This window comes from Caenorhabditis remanei, chromosome V (genome assembly GCF_010183535.1).
Source record: "Caenorhabditis remanei strain PX506 chromosome V, whole genome shotgun sequence".
Taxonomy (NCBI): domain Eukaryota; kingdom Metazoa; phylum Nematoda; class Chromadorea; order Rhabditida; family Rhabditidae; genus Caenorhabditis; species Caenorhabditis remanei.
This window is the reverse complement of record NC_071332.1, coordinates 17,106,135-17,116,898: the sequence shown is the minus strand read 5'-3', so window position 1 is coordinate 17,116,898 and position 10,764 is coordinate 17,106,135. Positions and strand designations below refer to the sequence as shown.

General features: G+C 38.4%; 2 protein-coding genes across 2 annotated transcripts; one reads left to right on the top strand and one right to left on the bottom strand.

Moving 5' to 3' along the window:
* Positions 1-3,618: 3,618 nt before the first annotated feature.
* On the bottom strand, positions 3,619-5,214 carry GCK72_020740 (uncharacterized protein; the record flags this gene model as incomplete). The annotated part of the gene is made up of 2 exons (XM_003106408.2): positions 3,619-4,554; positions 5,167-5,214. 2 exons carry the CDS (start codon positions 5,212-5,214, stop codon positions 3,619-3,621), a joined length of 984 nt encoding a protein of 327 aa, XP_003106456.2.
* A 4,097-nt stretch (positions 5,215-9,311) lies between these two features.
* On the top strand, positions 9,312-9,878 carry GCK72_020739 (uncharacterized protein; the record flags this gene model as incomplete). The annotated part of the gene is made up of 1 exon (XM_053733767.1): positions 9,312-9,878. The coding sequence occupies one exon, from the start codon at positions 9,312-9,314 to the stop codon at positions 9,876-9,878; it is 567 nt and encodes a 188-aa protein (XP_053582680.1).
* Between the last annotated feature and the right edge of the window lie 886 nt (positions 9,879-10,764).

The window sequence follows — 10,764 nt, the reverse complement described above, 5'->3', positions numbered from 1 at the left end:
TCTGGGTAGAGTAGGGAGGAGAAGGAAATGTACAATGGGGGATAGCCTAGGAGAAGAGGGGCGAGAAGGTTGTAGTGGGGATGATATAAGAAAAGATAAAAGATAAAAGTTGAAAAGAAAAGAGGTAGACTCAGAGAGAGAGAAAGAGAGAGAGTTGGAAGGAAGGGTGGAAAACTTTTCTGTGGGAAAATCCAATGGGGTCGTTAATGGCGGAGGGGAAGGGGGGAGAAAAGGGGGGAGGCATTTAAAAAAGTAATAGTCTTGTTCACTCGTTCATGGATTTTTGGAAGGTGGATCAGCTGGGGGTAATTTAAATTTCCAGTTTCAAAACTGAGTTATAACACTGGAAAGCTAATGTTTTCAGGAATCTATTAGAGTTTTCATAGATACGGTTCCAAGCAGAAGCAAAAATGTCATCCTTAATACATAGGGAAGACCACGGAGTCAATTTGGAGTTATGGGACCTGACCTACATATATGAAAGCTGAAAGCTGAGGAAACGCTGATTTCAAATATATATTCAGCTCTTGCCCTCAAAGCCTGGTATAAGAGAAAAATTAGATCAACTTTCTGAAAAAGGCAATTTTTTTCCTTTCTGACACTTAAAGAAAAAATTTCCAATTTTCTGCAATTTTCTTCATTTTATCTAACTTTGACCTTGTTTTCCTTGAAAACCAGGCCTCCAGTTCAGAAACTGAGTGTATATTTAAAATCAGCGTTTTCTCGGCTTTCCAATGATATAAGTCACGCCCCATAACTCCAAAAGTCAGGCCAAGCAAAAGATGTCGTAACGACTTGCCATGTTCCACCACATTTACTGCTGTTTTCCATATTTTTAAAAATATATTTACCAAAAAAAGGTTACAGAACGAACTAGGAAAACATTGATGATAACCATTAGACAGTTTTTTTGTGAAGTTATTATGATGTCAACAAGAAAAATAGATAAGGCAAAGACGTTTGGTTTTAATCTGAAAAATAAATAAACATTCAGGGAAATTTAGAACAGATAAGAGTGAGAACTAGGGGAACTTTATTGAGTGAGTGGCAGGAGAAAAACAGTTTTTTTAATAAAAATAATTTTTGAAAAGGCATTTTAATCAAAGCTAGTGTTTCAATTCTGTAGTTTACATGCAGCCAGTTCTCTGAAATTTACAGCTGACCAATTTGAAAAAATCAATTAAAAAAAGCGTCAAATTATAGGAAAATACCGAAAAAGTGAATTATGATGTCAGTTCACTTTCAAAACGAACAGATGTCAGTGTAATAATTGTACTCACTGACACAGATTTTACACTGATCAAATTTTGATTTCAGCCTCAAAATTGACATAATTAGGCCTCGGTTGCAGTCATCGTTAGTCTTAATTAACATTGTTTACATTATTTGTAAACAACTAAAATCGTATAGTTGTCCTTTTCGTAGTAATCATAATTGGTTACAGCTAGACAGGACTGTGCCAAGTCCCATGAGCTCAAAATGTTAATAAGAAAGGTTTTTTCTCAGAAATCCTTCTTTACATACAATTGAAGTTTTCCAGAAGCTTTTTTCCGATGCCTCTCCAGAATACAAATTCCAAAACTCAAGTCAAAAAACCTATCCCCCCCTCTTACTTCTTCCTTCTTTCTCCAAAGAGTCACTTGAAAAGAGAAGAAAATTTTGGTGCCGTTGCACTTCTTCCCTCTTCAGAAGCAAGAAAAAATTCCTCCTGCAAAACGATTTATGGGAATTCTGTCTTTCGGAATACAAGTGACACAAAAAAAACGGAAGATGGGAGAGAAAAAAAAACTTCTGGAGAAATGAAAGTGGGAGAAGAACAAAACAAAAGAGAGCTGTGCACGGAATAGAAAATTGAGGGCCGAGTAGAAGTTCTCGGCGAAAAAAAAACAAGTAAATGGCTCCGCTTCTGGACCATAAAATCTTGGAGGCCACGCCCACTTTTTTCGGGGGAAGGATTTGAATTCGAAAAGGTCAAAAGAAGGCGCTAACCGAATTGTCCTATGTGAATAGGGATGGGAAACTTGTCGGAACTTGTTTGCAAAAAAATTCTGAAAAGTTCCCATTTTTTCTCAAGTATACTCTTTAAAAAGGGGGGCCTGGAGAATTTTTTTGTTGGCCTGGCCCGTTGCAAGTCTGGATGAAAGTTCGCCCAATCACAGTTTTCAAGGCCCTGTCCGGCAAAGCCCGAAGGCCAAAAAATACTAATTTTAAAAACTTTTTTGTTGATATTTTTTCATTTTTTATTGTTATTCAGACACTATTTCACAAAAAAAAAACAAAAATTCCAAAAAAGCCAAATTTTGAATTTTGGCGGCAACATTCGGGCCATGACAACTATGTGCCCGATGACGAGCCACAGCCAATTACCCCCAACCCACTCCTCCTAATTCCGAAGCAAGTAAAAAAACGGAACAAAAACATTTCGAAAACAGCACGAGCCGTTTGTCTCGACGCTATTTATGTATGAGAGCAGGCCTATATATGCATTTGAAGGGTAACTCCTTTTTTTCTCTCGAATTGCTAATGCACTTGTGCTAGTAATAGTTGAGGGAAAAAAACGAGAACAAATAAGTTGGAAATAATGCTGTAGTAGGATAGAAATAGGTTCTTTTTTGTTTTGAAACATTGAAAAAGGGACAAATGCGTAAGTGCGCTCTATAGAGAATGAAAAAAAAAAGGTTTTGGCACAAAAAAAAATTACCACAGGTCTCTTCTCTGAGTTTTTTTGATTTCACTGGATTTTCTAATGAAGCGAATTGAATTCATCGACCTTCGGAAATCGGAAAAACTGTGCTCTTCCCTGAACCATGCTTCACGTTGTTACAAGTGTGCTCTACTGGACATGTGGTAATATTTTCAGAAGAAACATATATAGAAAGGTGACGTCACGACGATTCTGAACCTGGTTTCAAACTTTTTTTAGTGCTGAAATTATCCGAGTTACATCGTTGTATGTATGACGCGAATAAAATCTAAGCCTTGTTGCAAGGTTACTGTGAAAAAATAAAGTTTCGACAAGGATTTTCAAAAAAAAAATTCGCGGGCTGAAACGCAAGTGCGGCAGGGAGTTGTGGGCGGAGCTAAAAGTGCAAGTGGTGCGGAAAAAATGACAGCAGTCTGAAACCTAGACTTTTTTAAATTTGTCTTGTTGTGACGATTCGAATGAGTATAATCATGCCTAGGTTTAAAAAATTGGGTTTCGGCACAAAGCCTGCGGTTTTAAATCATGCTTACTGTAGTACTCGGTGTGAGACCTAAGTAATTTGTAGTAAGGCATGAAAGCTGGCGTCTGGGGAATTCTGAATCTCTATTTGAAATTTTTGTAGTGCCACAATTTGTCAAATTACAACGGTTTTAGTCAGATCACCCTATTTCCGGTCAAAGACCTCTTTACTTTCTGTTTGAAAAATATTATATTCAAAATTTATATGGCGGGAAAGCGGACGTCTTCAGGACTTGAAATCTATGTTTTAAGTTTAATTCTCTTGAAATTTGCTTCATTTTGATTTGAAACCCCTTTAAATCTGGAAATTCAAACAAAAAACAAAATATTATAAAAGCCAAAAGAATTTATTCATTAGTTCCTAAATGTACAGAAACAATTTTTCACAATCCTCTTTACTTTTTCTTCAAACAACACTGCCCGGAAACATTTCCACAAGGCGAATAGTTCTGCTGACAGCCACACTGATTGTTCTGCATAGTTTGACAAGCCATTTGCATCGGTTGGTTACAGGACTGATTGCAGGACGTCGAGCAGGCAGGAGCGCATTGTTGGTTGGAAGATGTTCGGGTCTGGCATTGTTGCTGGCATTGCTGCTGACATTGTGGAACACATTGGGAGGTTTGAGGGGACGCTTGGACAGTGATAGTGATCACTTGAGTGTTTGTGTTGGTGTTCTGGCACGAGTTCTGGCATTGCTGACAGGAGTTCGAGGTCTGTTGGGAGCATTGGGGAGCACATTGTTGTTGGCATGGCTGTTGTTGTTGGTATGGGTTGTACATTTGGTTCTGATTTTGATTCTGATTCTGGTACATCGGTTGGTCCATCATCGTCTGCTGGTTATTGTTATTGTATCCCTGATACGCTCCATATTGCTGTTGGTTATATGGATCCTGGGTGTAGTAGTTGTTGGTGTTCATGGTTCCACACTGCTGCTGACACTGTTGCTGACACTGCTGCTGACATTGCTGAGTGGGTTGGGTCTGAGTGCATTGTTGCATACAATTATTTTCGCACTCTGTGAAACATTGGCTGGATGGCATCTGAGTTGAAGTCATGGAGTTGCAGGAGGACATCTGACAAGATTGCTGACAGGTTGGCTGGCATTGAGTATTCCCATTAGACTGGCACTGCTGGCTACAAGATTGTTGACAGGCTGGCATGCATTGGGAAGTTTGGAGTTGGTATTGCTGTTGGCCTGCACATGAACAGGAAGATGTGGTCGGTTGGCAGGAGCAACTGTATTGTTGGGACGATTGCTGGCAGGAGCAGGTGGGTTGGGTGGATTGAGCACAGCCGCAAGCTTGTCGCGTGGAGCGGATGGAGGAGGCCTGGAAATTGGAAGTTTATGAAAGAGGGAAAAGTGAGGTTAAGCAGATAGAGAGCTGATGTTTTCAAAATTTATATGACTAACTAGTTGACGTCGTAAAGATTCTGAATCTGTTTTCAATGTTGACCTACGACAAAATTGAACCGACTTACACGGATTTCAATTTTGAATCGTGTTATCGTGTGTCAAAATTTTTCGGAAAAAAAGTTACATTGACTAAAATTTTACAATGACAAAAGCTCTTATACCTACTTCAAGATTTTTCAATATCTGAATCCCCATAATTTCAGTTTTATCCTAGCAATCAGAATCCTCACGACGTCAGCTTGCAAACCATAAAAATTTTGAAACATTAATTTCGGTTAGTTTTAAGACCCTTTGACCTGGAATAGAGAGAGCTGACTAAAACCTTTGGAACTCCACAATAAGAAATTTCAAAAAAAATTCAGAATCCCCAAGACAAGAGCTTAAAAAATTATATGAATCAGTGAAAAATACAGTAATCACAAAAAAAAGTCAACATCCAATTTTTTAAACCTAAGCATGATTATACTCATTCGAACCGTCTCGGCGAGAGCAATTCAAAAATCTAGACTTCAGAACAAAATCTCACCTCAGCCACCACCAATACCACAGCAAGTGCCAGAAGAATACAACGCATTATCAGTGAATTGTGATTTCCTATTTCTCCTCGCCGCTTTTATACCCTCCATAATATTTACTAATCACTAATCTCTTCTGGTTCTAGTTATAAGTTAACAGAATGAAGAAAAAGAAAAACTAAATTCTCCTCCCTTTCCCACTATCAAAAGTTTACAATGTTTGCATTTTTCATTGACCCGATAAATCAATGTTTGTTGAGCATGGGTAGTAGGGAAATAACAGGTTTTTAGGTATTTGTTTGTGTTAAGAAAGAGTTGGTAACGTGGGAAAGTGGTGAATAGAGATAAAACTGTCTTTTTTTTCAAAAGAACTTTAAAATGTTATATGTATGCTTCACTCTGCGAAATGAGGGTGAAGAATGTGTTTTGTTTGGTCAGCGTCCCCGTCTCTCCAGGAGGAGAGCAGCCGTTTTCTTTCTGTTTCTTCTACGCCCTCCAAAACATGTTTTTCTTGTGGCCGAATGGTCTAGTGGTATGATTCTCGCTTTGGGTGCGAGAGGTCCCGGGTTCAATCCCCGGTTCGGCCCATTTCTTTTTGTTTTTAAGTTCTTCAAAACAAACCAAAGGTTTCTGTCTTCTGCAATACCAACAAAACGGCCCGTCTCGATTCACGGACCTCCTTTCCCTCTGCACAGTTACAAATAAGTACTTCGAGGATGATCAGTACCTCTACTGGATTTTTTTTTGAAATGCTGAAGCTGATTCTCCCGAGACGACACTCTATTATCTTTACTAATAATATTCAACAGATTCCGTCTGTCCGTTTATGTGTTGCAAGCCATAACTCCGTCCGTACTGGACCGATTTCTATGAGACCTAGATAGATAGATTGGAAACTTCCCTTAGATGATGCCCGAACTTTTCTTTTTTCGAAAAAGTTGATTTTGACGTCTTCTGGAGACGATGATGTTTTTAGTGCTAAATTGTGTTGAGAAAAGGTGTGTCCCGACAGGGTGGTAGAAAGCTCAAAATATCATTCTAATACTACTGACTCGGTGTTTCTTGACTGCATTCTCGAGTGCGCCCCGCCCGCGCGTATTTGGTGTAATGGTGTACATACACAGGTAGTTGGCGTGTGGTCCGCATGCGGATTCAGTCCCATTTTCCGTCCGTATAGAGTCCGCGGCGAAAATATGACCCGCTACGGACTGTATATGGACGCAGTGTGGACTTCGGGAAAAGAGAAGAAAATGGGCGGCAGGCGTCCGCGCGCGGACTCAGCGCGGACCGTATATGGATTGGCGAAATAGTCCGTATGGACTGGCCGCGGCGGCCGCTTGCAGCAGCTCTTCCGAAGCTCTCGGACTCCTCTCGGATAATGATTTTTTTTTAATCATTTACGGAGCTTTTACGTTTCTTTCCCTATTTTTCGAAAGTTTCGCCTTTCTTTATGTTTTTTTTATATTGAAATTTCTTTTAATTATTTTTTTCGTGAAAAATTCTCGCATTTAACTGTGAATGATCGAAAAATTATTATGTTTTCAGTCAGTCCGATGATCCCAAAAAGAGAAACAGCGGCGATAGCTGAAATGGAACCAATTCTTCGATTTTCTCAAAGGTTTGTGATAGTATTCAACATTCTCTATTCAAAATAAATTTTTCAGTGAGAAACTTATATAAAATTGGTCGGAACTCCTTCTCAAGCACGACATCTCTATTTGTCCGGGGGAGGAACCCATTTTCGAAAGTAAGTTATAATTATTTTTTATTCCGCAATTAATGGATTTTTTCAGAAATACAAAGTGAAACACGGAAATCAACGACTGAAAATTGCTTCTACGACAATTGGATTTCGATGGATTTCAAGGACACGACTGCCCGACAAACGTGTGGTTTCTATGTCTAATTTACTATGTTTTCTTCTTATTTTCATTATTTTTAATGTTATTTTATTTTTCTTTAAATAAAATAGTAATTTTATCACTAATCTTCCTTGTTAAATGACGATCTGAACCGGGGAACAAAGTAGGGAAGGGGCTGGCGGTGGGAGGGAGAGGAGCGACTTTTTCGGCGCGCGGACGCGAAACGGACCGTATATGACGCACACATTTCGTCCTTAGCTAATTCTTTTGGAGTCCGCGCGCGGGCGCGTATATGGTCCGTATTTCGTCGCTGGCCAACTACCTGTGTAGGTGGCCCTCAGGCAACGGAAGAGAGTTCGTTCCCGCCATGTAGGGAACTTTTTTTGTTTTTTTTCTTTGATAAGAACATGGCCTGCCGGTATAAGAAGTTTTTGAATAACTTTGTTTTTTGTCGAGATTTTGTAGGACAACAGTTCTAAATATGTCTCTTTCTTTTGAAACTGTCCACACCGCTACAATTCTGTCATGATAGGTGATCGAGTTCCTACTTTGACGCTGTTAAAAAAATTACAATCCCACCGAGTCAGAAACTGATAGCAGTTTACAATAATACTTTTGTACGCAGCTTCATGGGGAGGGAGGCGGCATCGCCGCCGATCAATTAAAAACTCAAAATGTGTTGCTTTTTGAAGATCTTTAAGAATTTTTTGTGAAACATTTTCAGGTACAAATGAGAAGAATTGAAATTGAAATAGACTGAATAAGGAGCCTCTTTAACTTTCGAACTTAGATATATGTAAAATAGTTTTAGTTTTGAAGTTTTCCAGAGAAGCGAGGCGGCATCGCCGCCGAACAGTCAAAAATTCAGGAAACAGAACTTTTTGGAAACCAGATTAAAAAGAAAATTTCCGTGTTTATGAAAAAAAAAATTGAAAGATTTTGGGGAGGGAGGGGGCATCGCCACCGATAAGTCAAAAACTTAAAAAGAATACTTTAAATGCATTTCTTGATGATGTAAATGAGGAAAGTCTCATTCGGTATAGGTTTCTCAGTCAGACAAAAAAGACATTTGCTGTATTTAGTATAATTATATCTGAGACCACGGCTGTCTCAACCATTAAAGAAGCTACTAGGAGTATAGTGAATGAACACTACTCAAGAAGTGATGTTGATTTGTGAATAAGAAAGTTTGTCGGAGCTAGGTTACTTTCAAGAAAGGAACAAATTCTAGAATAAGGATTTTTCAAAACATGGGCTTGGTTCGCCATATTCAGAGGAGGGAGACGGCATCGCCGCCGAAAGTTTAACTTAATATTTTAGGGATCACTTGGCTTTTGAAAAGGGGAAAAGAGAGTTACCAAGTTGCTGTTCTTCTAAAGTAGTATTTTTGATAAAGAAGAACAAATGGATAGAGTTCCAATTGATGAAGCGAAAAATCGATCTTACTGAAATCCATATTCTACTGGAAAGAAAAACTCATTGAGAAAATTAGACGAATTTCGATCAGAAAAGCAGATGTGTTTTAATATTGTTCTCAACCAAAACGGTAGCTAACAAAAACTACCAACAAATGAAGAAAAGTTATATGATCTAGAACGAGGGGATAATTTCGATCCCCGTCTGTCTGAAACATTCAAAAAGCGCCGCAGGCGCTGTAAAACTTAGACGGGTGGTGTAGCAAAGGAGGTTGAGCAGCCGTGGGCTGCGTCAACCGACTGGTACACTCATAGACATGTGCAAATCAAAGACCACTGATTCTTTATTCTTACTCATTACTTCTTTACTTGTAGTGAAAAATTTTCAATGAGCAGTCGAAAAGTTCAACTTTTCGTAGTATGTAGCACTTGTTTAGTTCCGGTTTGAATAACATTGCTTTTGTGAGAGTCGTAGGATTTGTGACCACCTTAAGCTCATATTTTCGTGAGATCAAATTTTCGTGAGATCAAAAATTGTCTCATAGCTTTTCTTCACTATATTCTTGTCTTTCTTGCATTTTCTTGTGTAAAAAATTTGCCGGCTGAGCTTTTCTACTATTTCGACTTATCCACATGGACCCGAATAGTTTTTCGTGTGTAGTTTGTAGAAAGTTTACAAATGCTTTCAATTATGGAGTGAGAAAATATTCTCAAGTAAAATTTCTCATTGAGTTTTTTTGACAGATTGTTTGCTGTAACTCTTGTAAAGCATTCTTCCGAAGATTCCAAACTGCAAAAACTTTTCCGACGAGATGCAAAAGCTAGAGGAACTGCTCAAAGTGTCGATATTGTCGATACCAACTTTGTATCACAGCAGGAATGAATTGGAGAACTCTGAGCCAATGTGATAACCAACTGGATACTATTATTCAAAATTTGATTCACTTGGATTCTTACCGACAAGACAGATTCCTCAATTTCACCACTGATATGAACTTGAGTCTTGACGAGCTAATACTGGCTGATTCAGTGAACTACGACCAAAAAACTATTGATTTCCAGCCTGATTATGATCACTGGGCAATTGTTAACCACATCACTGCAATTGATTTCATGAAGCGTATGGATTTTGTTAAGAAGCTGCCATCTGACGATTTGACTAGCTTGATAAAATCCAATCACCTGCAACATGTGTTTCTTTGGAACGCTATGCGCTCATACTGTGACAATATAGGATATGTTTGCTATCCAGGAGGAATCGATGTTCTTACTGCCTCGTTAACTTCTCTATTCCCGGAACATCCCCAGGTTCTGAATAAATTCAGATGCTCCCTGATCGGTAAGTTGGCCGAAGTTCGAATCACCAAGGAGGAATTTCTTCTGCTCAGTGCTATCCTTATTTGTAACACAGGTACCAATGGTCTGATATTCCAATTGGCATTTTAATTATCTTTTTCAGTTTCTTCAAAACTAACCGTCCCAAGTCAAAACCTTGTTTCTCAATATCAAAGAATGTATTCATCTACTCTTCTACAGTACTGTCTGAACACTTATCAACAGTTTGGACCATCCAGATTCACTGATCTGTTATCAATTAGTCACATAATCAACGGAACTTATGAAAGCTTTAGTCAAATAATTTTAACGTTAAAATACTATCACCCAAAACCTCAAACCAAACAGTTGTTCATTGATATCTTGGATTCTATGGAATGAAATGCCGTTTGATCATATTTTCTCCATTATTGTTGTGATCTCACCAATTTCCGGAAATTTCTCCAATAAGAACTTTGTTTCCATTCTTTTTCTTTCCTATATTTATAAAACACGACTCACCTTCGAAAAGTTCATAAATCATTTCAACTTTAGAGTGGTCTGCTGGGATTATTGTTGAGTCACAAAAATTAAAAGCTTGAAAACGAAGAGATCAACAGATAAACTTTTAAGCTCAAGCTACACACATTCGTATTTCCATCGTTAGTACCTCTCCCTTTTTCTCTCTTCGAATTTGGCTTGAAATTCATTTTTCTGGTTTAGAACACGTGATTTTCAGAACTTTGAAAAAGGAAAAATACAGGCATCACATGAAAATCGGTTCAGTAGGAAGGGCGGTAGGATCGGCGGCATACAAACAAACATACAGCCGTTTGCGTTTGTTAATAGTAAAGATAATCATAAAATTAAAATTAAAACTGCAAAATTCCGGAAAACTGAGCCGTAAACGAGTTAGCCATTATAACAGCCTTTGTATGGTTGTAAATACACTCCGACTCCTCCACTATAAATTCCAGCTTCTTCAACTCTTCATCAGGCAAATTATCCAATTCCTCGT